This window comes from Armigeres subalbatus, chromosome 2 (assembly GCF_024139115.2).
Source record: "Armigeres subalbatus isolate Guangzhou_Male chromosome 2, GZ_Asu_2, whole genome shotgun sequence".
Lineage (NCBI taxonomy): Eukaryota > Metazoa > Arthropoda > Insecta > Diptera > Culicidae > Armigeres > Armigeres subalbatus.
Window position 1 is genome coordinate 18998368 of NC_085140.1, and position 16648 is coordinate 19015015.

Consider the following 16648-nt stretch of genomic DNA (forward strand, 5'->3'; position numbering starts at 1 on the left):
CCAATTGTAAGAGAGTTCGTGGGGCAGTACCAGGCGGGATTTATGGGTGAACGCTCTACCACAGACCAGGTGTTCGCCATACGTCAGGTATTGCAGAAATGCCGCGAATACAACGTACCCACACATCATCTATTTATCGACTTCAAAGCCGCATATGATACAATCGATCGGGACCAGCTATGGCAGCTAATGCACGAACACGGTTTTCCGGATAAACTGACACGGTTGATCAAAGCGACGATGGATCGGGTGATGTGCGTAGTTCGAGTTTCAGGGGCATTCTCGAGTCCCTTCGAAACGCGTAGAGGGTTACGACAAGGTGATGGTCTTTCGTGTCTGCTATTCAACATCGCTTTGGAGGGAGTAATACGAAGGGCAGGGATTGACACGAGTGGTACGATTTTCACGAAGTCCGTCCGGTTGTATGTCAATGCCCAGAATACCAATCCCCAGAATCAGTTCCCCAGAATGGTATTTCCCAGAATTCCATTTCCCAGAACGACCAATTCTCCAGAATGATATTCCCCAGAATGCACCATTTCCCCGAAAAGAAATCCCCAGAATGACCCATTCCCCAGAAAAAAAACCAAATGACCCATTCCCCAGAAACCAAAAACCCAGAATGACCCGTTCCCCAGAAAAAGGTATCAGTCTAAGAAACTATGTTACTAGATACTAAAAAAAACTAAAAATACTAGATACTATATTTCTATGCAAAAATACTTATACTGAAGTACGCATTTGACCGGAATAAGGCAAAACGACATATGCTGCCTTATTTTAGAGCACGCATTTGACCGGAATGAAGCCCTTTTGATATGTTTGTTAGGGCTCACATATAATACGAAGGAGCATATAATCCATTATACTCGTTATTCATATTGGGGGAAGCCCATATGGCATAATACCATTTGGCATAATGCCGTTTGCGTAATGACCATTTGACATAATCGTTGAAAAGAGTATGAAATGCAATGGGTCGTAAGAATATATGATTTCCATTCTTAGAAGTATGTATTTACCTGGAATAAGACAAAAGAGTAGATAACTCCTTCTTTAAAAGTATGCGTTTGTCCGGAAAAAGGCAAACGAGTAGATAACTACTTCTTCAAAAGTATGCATTTGCCCAGAAAAGGTAAAAGAGTAAATCACTCATTTCTTTAAAGTACGCATTTGCCCGGGATAATGCAAAAGAGTAGATGACTCCTTCTTTAAAAGTACGCATTTGCCCGCATGACTTCTTCTTTAAAAGTATGCGTTCGCCCGGAAAAAGGCAAACTAGTAGATAACTACTTCTTCAAAAGTATGCATTTGCCAGGAAAAAAGGCAGAAGAGTAAATGACTCCTTTAAAAGTACGCATTTGCCCGGGATGAAGCAAAAGAGTAGATGACTCCTTCTTTAAAAGTATGCATTTGTCCGGAATAAGGCAAAAGAGTAGATGACTCCTTCTTTAAAAGTACACATTTGCCCGGGATGAAGCAATTACGAAGTATTTAGTCTAAGCTAGGAAATGGTGCATTCTGGGGATTAGGACATTCTGGGGAATGTCTTTCGGGGGATGGAGGCATTCTGGGAAATGTCTTTCGGGGGATTGTGGTATTCTGGGGAATGGTTTTCTGGGGAGTAGTGCATTCAGGGAAATTAATTTCTGGGGAATCACTTTCTGGGCAATGGGTTTCTGGGGTATGACATACAATCGTCCGTCCAGTTATTTGGTTTCGCCGACGACATTGATATCATGGCACGTAACTTTGAAAGGAGGGAGGAAGCCTACATCAGACTGAAAAGCGAAGCTAAACGGATTGGACTAGTCATCAACACGTCGAAGACGAAGTACATGATAGGAAGAGGCTCAAGAGAGGTCAATGTAAGCCACCCACCACGAGTTTCTATCGGTGGTGACGAAATCGAGGTGGTTGAAGAATTCGTGTACTTGGGCTCACTGGTGACCGCCGATAACGATACCAGCAGAGAAATTCGGAGGCGCATAGTGGCTGGAAATCGTACGTACTTTGGACTCCGCAAGACGCTTCGATCGAATAGAGTTCGCCGCCGTACCAAACTGATTATCTACAAAACGCTTATAAGACCGGTAGTTCTCTACGGACACGAGACCTGGACGATGCTCGTGGAGGACCAACGCGCACTGGGAGTTTTTGAAAGGAAAGTGTTGCGTACCATCTATGGTGGGGTGCAGATCGCGGACGGTACGTGGAGGAGGCGAATGAACCACAAGTTGCATCAGCTGTTGGGAGAACCATCCATCGTTCACACCGCGAAAATCGGAAGACTGCGGTGGGCCGGGCACGTAGCCAGAATGTCGGACAGTAATCCGGTGAAAATAGTTCTCGACAATGATCCGACGGGAACAAGAAGGCGAGGTGCACAGCGGGCAAGGTGGATCGATCAGGTGGAGGACGACTTGCGGACCCTCCGCAGACTGCGTGGTTGGCGAAGTGCAGCCATGAACCGAACTGAATGGAGAAGTTTTTTATGTGCAGCACAGGCCACTCCTGCCTTAGTCTGATAATAAATAAATCTTAAATCTATATATATAAAAACCAATCTATGTATGTATGTTCGCTAACTACTTCTGAACCACTTGGCCGATTTCAACCAAATTTGGTACAGACATTCTCTATCCTCAGAGGAAGTTAACAAAGGGGTGGGATGGTCATGTAGAAAAGGGGGGGGGTGGGGGGAGGGGTTTTGTTCAGAAAACGAACAATTCTGTGTAACTTTCAACTCCCAGGACCGATTTCAACCAAATTTGGTACAGACATTCTCTATCCTCAGAGGAAGTTAACAAAGGGGTGGGATGGTCATGTAGAAAAAAGTGAGGGGTGGGGGGAGGTGTTTTGTTCAGAAAACGAACAATTCTGTGCAACTTTCAACTCCCACGACCGATTTCAACCAAATTTGGTACAGACATTCTCTATCCTCAGGGGAAGTTAACAAAGGGGTGGTATGGTCATGTGGAAGGGGTGGTGGGAGGGGTTTTGTTCAGAAAACGAACAATTCTGTGTAACTTTCAACTCCCAGGACCGATTGCAACCAAATTTTGTACACATATTCACTACGAGGAGGTAATCATATGGGAGGGATTTGGGAAAGGGGAGGGTCTGGAGGAGGGGTTTTGTTTAGAAAACGGGCAATTCAAAGTAAATCATGAACCCCTGTACCGATTTCAACCAAATTTGGTACACACATTCTACATCATAAGGAAAAGATAACAAAGGGATGGGATGGTCATTGGAAAAAGGGAGGGTATAGGGGAGGTGTTGTCTTTGGAAAACGAGCAACTCAGTGTAACTCCCAACCCCAGGACCGATTTCAATCAAATTTTGTACACATATTCACTATGAGGAGCCGATCGTACGGGAGGGAAATTTGGATAAGGGGGTAGGGGTCTGAAGGGAGGGTATTGTTCAGAAAACGGGCAATTTAGTGTAACTTCTGAACCCCTGTACCGATTTCAACCAAATTTGGTACACACATTTTCTATCCCTAGGAGAAGATAACAAAGGGGTGAAATGGCCGTCGAGACAAGAGGAAGGGTTATGGGAATGCGGTTGTCTATAGAAAACGGGCAATTCAGTGTAACCCCTCACCCCCAGGACTAATTTTAAGCAGATTAAATGATTAAATCATTCATCTCTATGATTAAAGATTATGATTAATGAATTATAATTTTTGAAAATGATGACTGATAATGATTAATGATTAAATTCATTTTGACAATAATTAACGATTATGAATAATAGATGAAAAAACCGTTGGATTATGATTAACGATTACCGATCGTGATTAAATGTTGACACACTATGTGTATGGTTAATGATTAACGATCGATATGATTAATGATTGATGATTATGAATGATCAAATTGCATAGTGATCCATAATCGAGTAACCTTTATTCCAAATTTTAAAAGGTATGATAATTATATGATAATGATTCAAGATTAATAAATAAAAGCAAGGTATGCAATGATCCAATGTTCCAGCATAACTTCTGTACCCTTGCCCGATTTCAACCAAATTTGGAACAAACATTCTTTTCTTAAGAAGGCGAAGATGACAGGGATCGATCAACTCAACACTTCATCGAAATCATGGTTTGCCCAGAGAAAAGCAATGATTAAAGTGTTTCCTTCTGGACGGTAAATGTGATCATTTCTTTAAAAATAGACGTTTTTCCGGAATAAGGCATCGGTGTATGTTTTTCCTTCTTTAGAAATAGACGTTTGCCCGGAATAAAGCGATTTTGGGTTTGATCCCATTTTCAAAATCAGTCAATGTTTTCAAATGTAATCTACCTTCTTTTAATCAAATGATGAAATATCAATAAGAAAACACAATTATCCTTTTGACCTATTCCAATTCTGATGGTGAAAAAAACTGCGAATTAAACTGGCAACTCCGAGCAAGGCCGGGTACATAAAGCTAGTAAATAAATAAATTGTACTGAAAGGCTATGAATGTTCGGCCGAAAAATCTGCCTCTATTCGGCCGAATAATCTTTGCATGTGAACCATCGGACATCGTGTCTTGGAGCTTGAAATAGTAATGCAGGTGGGTGGGCCTCTTTTCTCAGTAATAATAAAATTAGATCTCCTTTTTGCAATACTTTTCTGATGTGTTCCCTGATGATGATGAATCATAGCTACGCTTAAATCTAGCTAGATAGGTATATTTTTTTCGAGAGTTGACCAGTTGTAGTCTTAATAGAATGTTATCAAGGCTGGGCTCTCCATGTGATACACAATACTAGCAGACGACTCAAGCTATGTTACTCACTAGATCACTGCGGCCGGGGGTTGTATTGTGATCATACCGATGCATTTCCCTTCCCATAGTCAGTCAGCTTCTACAGTCAGTCAGTTATGAACCGAACAAATAATGGAAGCTCAGCACCTACATAGATGTTTTGACGTAGGACTTACGTCTTTCTTTACTATTCATTCATTTATTTAGTCTACATCTAAACAGATAACACTGAATCAACAATTTGACGCCACAATACACGGTTCGAGGCCGCATCTTTCCATCCTCGAATACGCCCCACGCTCGCCAAGTCGTTCTGCACCTGGTCTGCCCATCTCGCTCGCTGCGCTCCACGTCGTCTCGTACCTGCCGGATCGGAAGCGAACACCATCTTTGCAGGGTTGCTGTCCGGCATTCTTGCAACATGCCCTGCCCATCGTACCCTTCCGGCTTTAGCTACCTTCTGGATACTGGGTTCGCCGTAGAGCTGGGCGAGTTCATGGTTCATTCTTCGCCGCCACACACCTTATTCTTGCACACCGCCAAAGATGGTCCTAAGCACCCGTCTCTCGAATACTCCGAGTGCTTGCAAGTCCTCCTCGAGCATTGTCCTTGTTTCGTGTCCGTAGAGGACAACCGGTCTTATTAGCGTCTTGTACATGACACATTTGGTGTGGTGGCGAATCTTTTTTGACCGCAGTTTATTCTGGAGCCCGTAGTAGGCCCGACTTCCACAGATGATGCGCCTTCGTATTTCACGACTGACATTGTTATCAGCCGTTAGCAAGGATCCGAGGTAGACAAATTCCTCGACCACTTCGAAGGTATCCCCGTCTATCGTAACACTGCTTCCCAGGCGGGCCCTGTCGCGCTCTGTTCCGCCCACAAGTATGTACTTTGTCTTTGAGGCATTCACCACCAGTCCAGTTTCAGGCGGGTGTACAGTTCTGCCACCTTTGCAAATGTTCGGCCGACAATGTTCATGTCATCCGCGAAACAAATAAATTGACTGGATCTGTTGAAAATCGTACCCCGGCTGTTACACCCGGCTCTCCGCATGACACCTTCTAGCGCAATGTTGAACAACAGGCACGAAAGTCCATCACCTTGTCTTAGCCCTCGGCGCAATTCGAACCAACTGGAGTGTTCGCCCGAAATCTTCACACAGTTTTGCACACCATCCATCGTTGCTTTGATCAGTCTGGTAAGCTTCCCAGGGAAGCTGTTGTCGTCCATAATTTTCCATAGCTCTACGCGGTCTATACTGTCGTATGCCGTCTTGAAATCAATGAATAGATGGTGCTTTGGGACCTGGTATTCACGGCATTTTTAAAGAATTTGCCGTACAGTAAAAATCTGGTCCGTTGTCGAGCGGCCGTCAACGATAATTTCCCACGAACTCATTCACTAATGGTGACAGACGACGGAAAATGATCATCTGGGATATCACTTTGTAGGCGGCATTAGGGATGGTGATCGCTCAAAAGTTCTCACACTCCAGCTTGTCGCCTTTCTTGTAGATGGGGCATATAACCCCTTCCTTCCACTCATCCGGTAGCTGTTCAGTTTCCCAGATTCTGACTATCAATTTGTGCAGGCAAGTGGCTAGCTTTTCCGGGCCCATCTTGATGAGCTCAGCTCCAATACCATCCTTACCAGCTGCTTTATTGGTCTTTAGCTGTTGGATGGCATCCTTAACTTCCCTCAAGGTGGGGGCTGATTGGCTTCCATCGTCCGCTGAACTGACGTAGTGATCTCCTCCGCTGCCTTGACTTTCACTGCCTGTACTCTCAGCGCCATTCAAATGTTCCTCGTAGTGCTGCTTTCACCTTTCGATCACCAAACGTTCGTCCACACAAGGCCTTTGCGGGATGCGTTGAGCTTCTGGTAGAACTTGCGTGTTTCTTGAGAACGGCACAGCTGTTCCATCTCCTCGCACTCCGCTTCTTCCAGACGGCGTTTCTTCTCCTGAAAAAAGCGAGTCTGCTGTCTCCGCTTCCGTCTATAACGTTCCACGTTCTGTCGGGAACCTTATGCTGCAGCGCGACCACCCGCGCTGCGTCCTTCTCCAGAATCTGTCTACACTCTTCGTCGAACCAATAGTTCCGTCGACTTTGTCCCATATACCCGACGTTGTTCTCCGACGCGTCGTTAATGGCTGCTTTAACTGAATTCCAGCAGTCCTCAAAAGGGGCCCCATCGACCTCACCCTCTTCCGACAACGCTGCTTCGAGATACTGCGCGAATGCAGTGGCGACATCAGGTTGCTTCAGTCGCTGTAGGTCGTACCGCGGCGGTCGTCGGTACCGAACATTGTTGATGACTGATAGTTTTGGGCGCAGTTTAACCATCACCAGATAGTGGTCAGAGTCGATGTTAGCGCCACGATATTTTCTGACGTCGATAATGTCGGGAAGTGCCGTCCATCAATCAGAACGTGGTCGATTTGTGATTCTGTCTGCAGTGGTGATCTCCAGGTGTACCGATACGGAAGGCTGTGTTGGAAGTAGGTGCTGCGAATGGCCATATTCTTGGAGGCAGCGAAATCAATTAGTCGTAGGCCGTTTTCGTTCGTCAGCCGGTGTGCGCTGAACTTCCCAATAGTCGGTTGATGATTTTGACGTCGTGGCTTGGGCAGCTATCGTACTCACGTTCCAGCTGCGCGTAGAATGCGTCCTTATCATCATCAGTGCTTCCGGAGTGTGGGCTATGGACGTTGATTATGCTGAAGTTGAAGAACCTGCCTTTGATCCTCAACCTGCACATTCTCTCGTTGATCGGCCACCACCCGATCACGCGCCTTTGCATGTCGCCCATCACTATGAAAGCTGTTCCCAGCTCGTGTGTGTGTTGCCGCAGCTCTTGTAGATGATATGATTACCTCTAAACGTTCGCACCATTGATCCCTTCCAACAAACCTCCTGCAGCGCTACGATGCCGAATTCACGGTCCTTGAGCACATCGGCGAGTATGCGTGTGCTCCCGATGAAGTTGAGAGATTTGCAGTTCCACGAATCGAGTTTCCAATTGGTAGTCCCTTTTCGTCGCAGTGGTTTTCGCCGATGGTTCTGATCCGTACTCTCTTGTTGATTGTTCGTTGCTTATGATTTTTTAAAGGCTGGCTTGCAGGGCCTGGCACCAAACCCAATATACAAATTTTCAATATTGGGTTTAATGATTTTTTCCCTGACCTCAATCAAAATTCCCTGACTTTCCCTGACATTCCAGGTCCAAAATGAAATTCCCTGACTTTCCCTGACTTTCCAGGTTTTTTCCAGGTAGTCGACACCCTGAAAATGTTACTACTTCTGTAATCGGTTATCTATATTTGTAAAAATGAGTTGACTTTTCCTTTGAGATTTCCTCACTGATCGGTTCGTTTGGGGATCAGCTGTGTATATATTCGAAAAAAAAACATTTCGTTGGGAAAGTTGAACAAATGTAAAAATGCTTCGTTTTCATGGGTCCCAAAGGAAATCATCAAGCTCGAACTGAAATCGATCTAGAGTGCCTCAACTGAACGATTGATAGGTCGAAAAATCGGGCAGGTTCGTCTAGTGTAAAATAAATTCAATAACTCCGTAAGAAATGATATTTAAACCTATAGGTACCACACTTTTTGGGACAGCAGAACAAAGGGAACCGAATCGACAATCTTTATCTCGTAACTAAAATATCTTTTTTTACCTACTTCTTTCGCTGCCCCTGCTGAGACAATAAATACAAGTGGGTTATTTTATCGGTTTTTCTTAAAGATAAGGACATTTTGTGCTGATTTCTGAAAGAAAATCAAAATCGTCATGGGACTCTTATGCGAATCGCGGCAGTTCGGTTGTTCAGTATTTTTTTTATTTTATCGAGGTTTATTTTATGTTTTTAAGTCGAATTAAAACAGAATTACTGCGTCGTTTCGTCTTGCGAAGCCGGTAAAATCCTATCCAAAACAGCTTTATCCTAAAAATGGAAATCTGATTTAACCAAAAGTTCAGTAAATTTGAAGTATTATGATTTTGAAAAATTTTGTTACCGTATTGAACCACATCGTATTCGGTCGAAATATCATCCTGGACAAGAATCCCATACTACCCACGGGCCCCATCCCATGCATATGCAGATGCTTAACCGTCGTAAACGGTGGAATGTGAAACCCAAACAGTGCCTCGGACAAATCAATCTGGTACTGATCCTTCAAAACGTTCCCCAATTCGGTTCGCATCTCCTCCACTGTTTTCCATGAGATGCGAAAAAAAAATTTCGATAAGCTATCTATCCAGTACACAATCAAATGATATTAGGACTAACACAAAGGCCGTTCGGCAGCGGTCAACGAGCGCACATCATCCAGGTGATACTTTGGGACGGCCAACAGATGATGCTCTGCCGCCGGGCGGATGTCCTTGAATATGCAGATGCGCTCGTTTTGGTACACAATTGAAGCGTTTGGATCCTGCCCTGTGGTGATTTTGCAGAAAATACATCTCTCCAGTACCGTGCGGGTGGGTGATGTCATTTTCGGCAAGGGTTGATTAGTATATTGGATCCTATCTAAACAGAGGTTACTGGAAGGACGATAGACGACTTTTAAGCTATCAGCGTTGATTAAACTAACTTTATCACAGATTGATCTGCAGGGTGCAGTTATGAACGTCGTGTGTTTTGAACTTTGATCAGTTGTTTTTTTTTGCAAAACTTCTTGGTGCACCTCTGTGCTGTAATAAAAACTTATTACGAACTTGTATGCAACTAAACAGGAAAATGCATTCCTACCGGTACACTGAAAATTGAATAAATTAATAGTGAACAAATAAATTATAATGTATAAAAGTATCGGTCGATTGTAAATATAAGGTCTAGTTAGATGTAGCTTCATTCGAATCGAATACAAATACAGTTGAGACATTATTCATGAGGGAAATATTCTTTATTTTCCAAGGTATAACATATTCATGATAGTATCATCAGTTTTTTTTATATATTCTTTGCAAAAACAGCTTGTGATCAAATTCAGGAAACTACCCGTCCTTAACGTTTATCAAAAGTTTCACTATTATGTCTATTTTATTCCAAATAACCTCTTATAAATACATGGAATAATCCTTTTTTTACCAATTTGTATGCAAGGCGTACAACTTGCATTTCACAGTTCCTAAATTCACTTTGTCTTCATTGCACCATCTAATACAAGTTGTCAAACAGGCGTACTACTAACATAAAAACATTTCAAGTGATAAATCTGTGAATCGACACCAAGCAACATACTTCCAAGAACATTGAATATCTACTTGCGCGTTTATCAATTATTTAAAAACAATCATAACTTTTTCTGTAACGAAACGATACTTTTTAGTAATCCTAATTTATCATATGGAGGGTTAGGTTAGTAGTAATTGAACGTCCAACATCGAACATAATCTCTCCTGCCAAACTATGGGCAATTGAGTGTAATTAAGAGCAATTGTCTCGAAAGAATGAAGCACAGCAGAAAATAGGGCTGAAAATTGTGCGTTAGGTGGCACATCATCCACTGTCCATCATGTCGGACATCAAATTAGATGTGGTTGGTATTATATGTTCAGGTGAGAAGTATAACTAGTTGAATGAATGTTATCAAAATTTCAGCCAGCCGAAGATGACATGGCCACCCGTGTGTTCTGGGAAATTCTATCTCCCTTGGGCTACATTCCACAACCAGTGAAGGAAGCCCTCCGATCTACGGGTTTCGACAATCTTCTATCGCTGTCGGCCATGCGGGAATCCGATCTGGACGAGATCACCACACAATATAAATTACCAATGGGTCACCGACGACTGATACGGGTTCTTTCGGAACGTATCAACCAATTGGGCATGGAAGATCTAACGGCGAAGCTACTACGAAAGTTAGACCGTCAGGCAACTACCATCGTCAAGGTGTCCAAGCCTACACCTCCGAATCCAACGAGCAGCGATTCCCGGGATGAACCTCCAATCGCTACTCGACCTGTTCCCTCCCCGGAAATACTAGTCGAAATGTATCGTACGAAGTTACAGCAGAATATTCTCTCGTGGTTAACCACTCATGGCGAAGTTGGATCGAAGGAAATCGAACTACAGGACATCAACATCAATGTATCGATGTTGGAAGGCAAACTTCAAGGCTCTGTCATCTGCCCGTTCTGTCGCATGGAAATCAAAATCTACATCCGGGCTCCGGATGCGGACAGCAGCGGTGCCATTGCCAACTCAAACTACATCAAACATTACAACCGGATGCACCGAAAAACTCCGATGCCTCCCAAATCACCTGCCGCCAGCAGTTGGAATACGTCGTTCGGGACACCTCCACCGGGAAGCATGATGTCCCTGGAGCAACACCAACAAGCTTTGGCGCATTTACACGCTGAACAGCAGGCGGCGGCCTACGCAGCGGTAACGGCTGCCGCCAGTGGCGGTAGCGGCGGAACTGCAGGCAGTAGTGGTGGTGGGCAGCTGCCCAATCCAGCTGCAGTTTACGAACTGTTGTTCAAACAGGAATCTAACAGCTGGGACGATTGATAATAAGAGAGTTACGCGAAGCTCCACATCACTCGGCAGTAAGTGTATAGAAAGTAAGACTAGAGAGAGAATCGTGTTATTTCGTGATTATTTGGTTGATTGTAGATCGTTCGGCATAATTTATATGAGTTTGAAATTAAAAAAAAAACTCAATTGCGTTATTGGTCTTTGATGCTTTCCTTGAAGCATAAGCAGTTTAGCAGTTTTTGCTATTTTTTGTCAAGATAAAAGATATAAACCTTTCTTCAGAATCATAAATTTGTTTTTAGCAGCGCATAATGCCAAACGACTATGTATAAGTTCGAACGATTATTAGGCCAAACTTTGCAAATTCAATTGGAAATTTAAACTTAGACCTAAAAAATATAATTTGCTTTGAAAAATCAGCCTATGACTGATAAAAAAAAAATTTTCAACAGTTGAGAAAAACCTCAATCTCATCTATCTGCTACATTGTGATTGCCCCAATTATAGAAATACGTTTACTGAATGTAGGATTAGGCCACCTCGCGAAATGAAATTCATACGAATTCGAAAAATTATTTTACACCGAGAATGTTTTTGGGTAGTATTAAAGTGTTATGTGTCTTTCAATGTAAATTTTTGTTTGGATATTCCTGCTTTGAGAAATATGTAGTCATTGAGGGCAATATTATTTAACGGACTTTAGTAATATGCATGAGTGAAATACTTGATTGATATTCCAACATATGCTTAATAAACTCAAATATGTATACATATTTATTGATAATAATGTACGCTGGATTTCCTCTTAAATTGAGAAAGCCCATGACAGGTATTTATAGAAAAACAAATCTGCACGGTATAGTAAATAAGAATAGACGCACAGAAAACAAACTATTTAAATAGTAGGCTGGTTCAAAAAATCGATTTTGTTCCACAAAGCTCATCTGATTCTTTATCATGTTCTGAATTTTCTCTGAAAATTTGAGCTCATTTGGATTAAAACTTATGTTATACAACCTGTATATTTTAAACTACCTTGGTAATTTTAACCTTCTTTTTGTTGCGGCGCACCTTCTGTGTGTAAATTTTTTTTTAATAAAAGGAGATTGTTAGTCACGACGTTAAAGCGAAAGGACGCGTTTTATTTTTCTGCGATTCCGAGAGAAGTTTTATACAGTCCGCTGAAAACCGATGACCATCTTTTTGGTCCTTTAGCAAGCCGGATAGTTCCGGTGTGACAGAACAACTGGAGAGACTGGTGGAGAACAACTACATCGAAATACCACACCAACGACCGATGAGTGCATTCAACACTTCCAAAGCACCTACCGACGCATGCCTGATGGTAAGTTCCTACTCCGACTCCCATTCAATGAACAAAAGGGAGATCTAGGTGAATCGCTCCAGATGGCAACCCGACGATTTCTAGCTCTCGAAAGACGATTAAATCTGAAACCCGAGTTGAAGGCCGATTATGCTTCATTCATCCACGAATACGAGCAACTCGGGCATATGAAGGAAATCGAAGTAAGCTCGAATGAAAGGCAAGGTTCTTCTTACTATTTGCCTCATCATTGTGTTCTTCGGCCCAACAGTACGACAACTAAATTGCGCGTTGTCTTTGACGGCTCTGCAAAAAGGTCAACCGGAGTCTCTATCAATGATACACTGAAGGTAGGTCCAATTGTCCAAAACAATCTGGTGTCCATCCCACTGAATTTTCGGTGCTACCAATTCGTCTTCATTGCCGATATACCAAAGATGGTTCGGCAAGTGATGGTGGATGCAGAAGATACTCCATTTCAGCGCATACTAAATATGGAGGGATGTTTGTTCACAGCGATTGAAGATTTTCGAACTACTTACGGTAGCCTATGGCTAAGCATTGTCGCCGTTCCACACAACGATAAACCTTTCGCAACTGGCTGATGACAGCATGACATGACAGCATGACAGTACCCTTTAGCTGCGCTTGTTTTGAAAAAAATCATTTTACATTGACGACGCCCTCTGTGGGGCGCGCTCTATTGAAGAAGCACAGTCATTATGTCATCAAATACTGGAACAATACACAAGTGGTATGCGAACAAGTCCGCCATTCTCAAGGAAATCCCAAAGACACTCTGGGGTATTTCTGTTGACGTAGTAGTTGCTGCTGATAAGGTGGTCTTGGTGTAATACGGAACATTGCAGAAGATTGGTTCTCGTTTTGCAATCAACCACCTGAGGAACAAAGCCGTCCAATAACCCGCAAAGTACTAAGTGAAATTGCGAAGTTTTTCGACCCGCTGGGTCTAGGTGGACCAGTGGTGACAACTGCGAAACTGATATTTAGGGAAGTCAATTTTCTGAACTTAGGTTGGGATGATCCCATTCCTGATGCCATTGCGAAAAGATGGCTTGCTTTCCGCACCCAACTGTCAACATTGAACAACCTGAAAGTACCTAGATGGATACTTAGTGTGGGACCGAATCTCGTGGAACTCCACGGTTTTGCAGATGCGTCAGATCAAGCTTACGGGACATGTTTGTACACACGTCTTGTTCATTCAAATGGCGCCGTTATGATGAAACTTATTTGCAGTAAGTCCATGATTCTACCAAAGAAGTCTGGAACCAGATAACGACGCCACGAGCTGAGCTTCTAGCTGCGCTTCTTCTTTCACGAGAAGTGGTGAAGTTAATCGAATCAGTCAACATCAGCTTCGAACGAGTTACGCTATGGAGCGATTCGCAAATCGTTCTCTGCTGGATTAGAAAATCTGCTGGTGATCTGCTATTGTACGTCTCAAATAGAGTCATCGAGATCCAGAGACTTACAAGTCGGTACTAATGGCGGTACATTCCTACGTACGACAACCCTGCCGCCGTAATATCGAGAGGCGAGATGCCACAGAACCTTATTTACCGACACATTTGGTGGAATGGCCCGGCTGCGTTGAATCAGAGTAACGTGAAGGTGGTGCAACCGTATTATTTACAAGATGACCAGCTACCTGAAATGCGAACATGCTTGAGTCTTGTTGTACCGCCATTAAGGTTGGCGGTATTTGATCGAATTGGTTCCTTCACTCGATTGCAACGATGTATGAGTTTAGTAGTTCGATTCGCCAACTATATACTTTGCGGTCGGAAGATGTTGCAGAAGGGTCCACCAACAGCCAACGAACTTTTTTTTTTCTTTTTTTTTTTTTTTTTTTTTTTTTGTGTCTTTATTAAAGAGACTTTCAGAAAGCCAACGAACTTGATAAAGCCTTGAAGTTAATAGTGTGTCTTGTACAAAACGAAGCTCTCCAGCCCGAGCTGCACGCATTGAAGAATGGTGGTACGCATCGTCTACGAAGTTTACAACCGTTTGTTGATCCAGTCGACGGTATTCTCCGAGTTGGTGGTCGTGTGAAGAAGGCGTTTATTCCGTACGATAGTCGCCACCAAATGCTATTACCAGCGAAACATCCTGTAACCGAAGTACTGATTCATCATGAACATCTAAACAACCTACATGTAGGGCAGAGGGCCTTGCTGGCAATCGTGCGTGAACGTTTTTGGCCACTGCAGGCTAAGAACACTATTCGAAAGGTGATTAAACAGTGTATTCCGTGCTTCAGGGCAAATCCGATGAAAACGACACAATTGATGGGTGACCTCCCGTCGTATCGAGTGCAGCCGTCCCCCGCTTTTTTCCACACTGGTGTCGATTACGCGGGTCCTTTTTTGATTAAATCACTCATCCAAGCACGCAAGTCGATGATAACGAAGGGCTACATCTGTCTCTTTGTTTGCCTTAGTACACGTGCCATTCATCTAGAACTTGTATCAAGCCTTACCACCGACGCCTTCCTTACTACTTTGAGGCGTTTTACTGGACGACGAGGACCTGTCAGCAAAATCTACTCCGATAATGCTACCAACTTTGTTGGAGCTGAGGCTGAGTTGGAGCAATTGTACACATTGTTTGCTATTGAACATCATATCACGCAGCTGACAGAATTTTGCGGAGGCCGGTCTATTACGTGGAGTTTCATTCCACCGAGAAGTCCACATTTTGGTGGAATTTGGGAGTCCGGAGTTAAGTCGGTCAAACACCACCTGAAGAGAGTTATTGGCAATCAGAAGCTGACGTTTGAAGAAATGAGTACTGTACTGGTTCAGATTGAGTCCGTCCTTAACTCAAGACCGCTGACTCCCTGTTCTGATGACCCAACCGATTTGACTGCCATTACTCCTGCACATTTCCTAGTTGGACGTCAAATGCAGGCTATTCCTGAACCGTCGTACACAACCATGAAGCTTTCAACACTGTCACGGTGGCAATTGGGGCAAGTCATCCAGCAACATTTTTGGAAACGGTGGTTGGTCGAGTACCTGTCGGGGATGCAGAATCGTCAGAAGTGGTTTAAGAGAACAAAAATTAAAGAAGGAGCCTTGGTACTCATCAACGATCCCAATGTTCCGCCGATGCAGTGGCAACTCGGTAGAATAATCAAGACGCATCCAGGAGACGACAACGCCATCAGGGTTGTAACTCTGAGAACCGCGAATGGGGCGAATGTAAGCGGGGTGTAACGGAGATATCACTCCTGCCACTGGATCAGGAAGAGAAGATGGATAATTGAAATCTGGAATTTCAACGTGGGGAGGATGTTATACAACCTGTATATTTTAAACTACCTTGGTAATTTTAACCTTCTTTTTGTTGCGGCGCACCTTCTGTGTGTAATTTTTTTTTTTAATAAAAGGAGATTGTTAGTCACGACGTTAAAGCGAAAGGACGCGTTTTATTTTTCTGCGATTCCGAGAGAAGTTTTATACAGTCCGCTAAAAACCGATGACCAACTTATTTTGCACAAGCCGTTTCAATTTGCATGCACGTTTCCTCATTAGGCGCAGGTTAAAAGGAATACTCAACAGCTTTTACCCAACGAAACCCGCATGTTGATTAATCGCCCCAATAATTGGTAATCGAATTTAATTTATACCTCAGAGCATGATAATACTCAGAACATGATAAAGAATCAGATGAGCGCTGTGGAGCAAAATCGATTTTTTGAACCACCTAAAAATAGTCAGAGAGGTCTAATGTTAACTAACTTTGCAATTTTTGAAAGTCGTTTTTGCCATTTTATTGTCAAAGTCAAATCATTTTGTCAGTTTTTATGTTCTTTAGATGTATTTTGTCATTATGAGCGCTCAAAATCTGCCGAAACAGTTTCTTCGACTCACATGGAACATGTTGCCCAATGCTTAATCGTAGAAACTGAGTCGGAAGTTTTTTTTTTATATTTAAATATAAGAAAGTATTCAATCCCCGGTTCATAAAAATGACAAGTTAATAACTATTGAAGCAGTTCTCCAGCCGTATAAGGATAATGTCTTCCAT

The 16648-nt window shown here is 43.1% G+C and overlaps 3 protein-coding genes across 3 annotated transcripts; 2 read left to right on the top strand and 1 right to left on the bottom strand.

Annotated features, from left to right (window-relative positions):
* Positions 1–8582: 8582 nt before the first annotated feature.
* Positions 8583–9458, bottom strand: LOC134214097 (adenosine 5'-monophosphoramidase HINT3-like). The gene is made up of 3 exons (XM_062693537.1): positions 9070–9458; positions 8795–8991; positions 8583–8721 (listed from the first exon to the last, which is right to left on the bottom strand). The coding sequence occupies exons 1-3, from the start codon at positions 9275–9277 to the stop codon at positions 8665–8667; spliced, it is 462 nt and encodes a 153-aa protein (XP_062549521.1). The 5' UTR covers positions 9278–9458; the 3' UTR covers positions 8583–8664.
* A 466-nt stretch (positions 9459–9924) lies between these two features.
* On the top strand, positions 9925–12059 carry LOC134214099 (uncharacterized). Its single transcript, XM_062693538.1, has 2 exons — positions 9925–10324; positions 10387–12059. The coding sequence occupies exons 1-2, from the start codon at positions 10301–10303 to the stop codon at positions 11299–11301; spliced, it is 939 nt and encodes a 312-aa protein (XP_062549522.1). The 5' UTR covers positions 9925–10300; the 3' UTR covers positions 11302–12059.
* A 2096-nt stretch (positions 12060–14155) lies between these two features.
* On the top strand, positions 14156–15834 carry LOC134208854 (uncharacterized). The gene is made up of 2 exons (XM_062684799.1): positions 14156–14307; positions 14490–15834. The coding sequence occupies exons 1-2, from the start codon at positions 14156–14158 to the stop codon at positions 15832–15834; spliced, it is 1497 nt and encodes a 498-aa protein (XP_062540783.1).
* The last annotated feature ends 814 nt before the right edge of the window (positions 15835–16648 follow it).

What these genes read in the sequence shown, in the direction of transcription:
- LOC134214097 (XM_062693537.1), bottom strand. Translation starts at nt 9,277, where the DNA reads ATGACATCACCCACCCGCACGGTACTGGAGAGATGTATTTTCTGCAAA. An exon ending in CGCTGCCGAACGGCCTTTGT is followed by an intron (nt 8,992 to 9,069) that starts GTTAGTCCTAAT and finishes CATGGAAAACAG; the next exon opens with TGGAGGAGATGCGAACCGAA. An exon ending in ATACGATGTGGTTCAATACG is followed by an intron (nt 8,722 to 8,794) that starts GTAACAAAATTT and finishes TTCCATTTTTAG; the next exon opens with GATAAAGCTGTTTTGGATAG.
- LOC134214099 (XM_062693538.1), top strand. Translation starts at nt 10,301, where the DNA reads ATGTCGGACATCAAATTAGATGTG. An exon ending in CGGACATCAAATTAGATGTG is followed by an intron (nt 10,325 to 10,386) that starts GTTGGTATTATA and finishes TCAAAATTTCAG; the next exon opens with CCAGCCGAAGATGACATGGC.
- LOC134208854 (XM_062684799.1), top strand. Translation starts at nt 14,156, where the DNA reads ATGCCACAGAACCTTATTTACCGACACATTTGGTGGAATGGCCCGGCT. An exon ending in CTTGTTGTACCGCCATTAAG is followed by an intron (nt 14,308 to 14,489) that starts GTTGGCGGTATT and finishes TCTTTATTAAAG; the next exon opens with AGACTTTCAGAAAGCCAACG.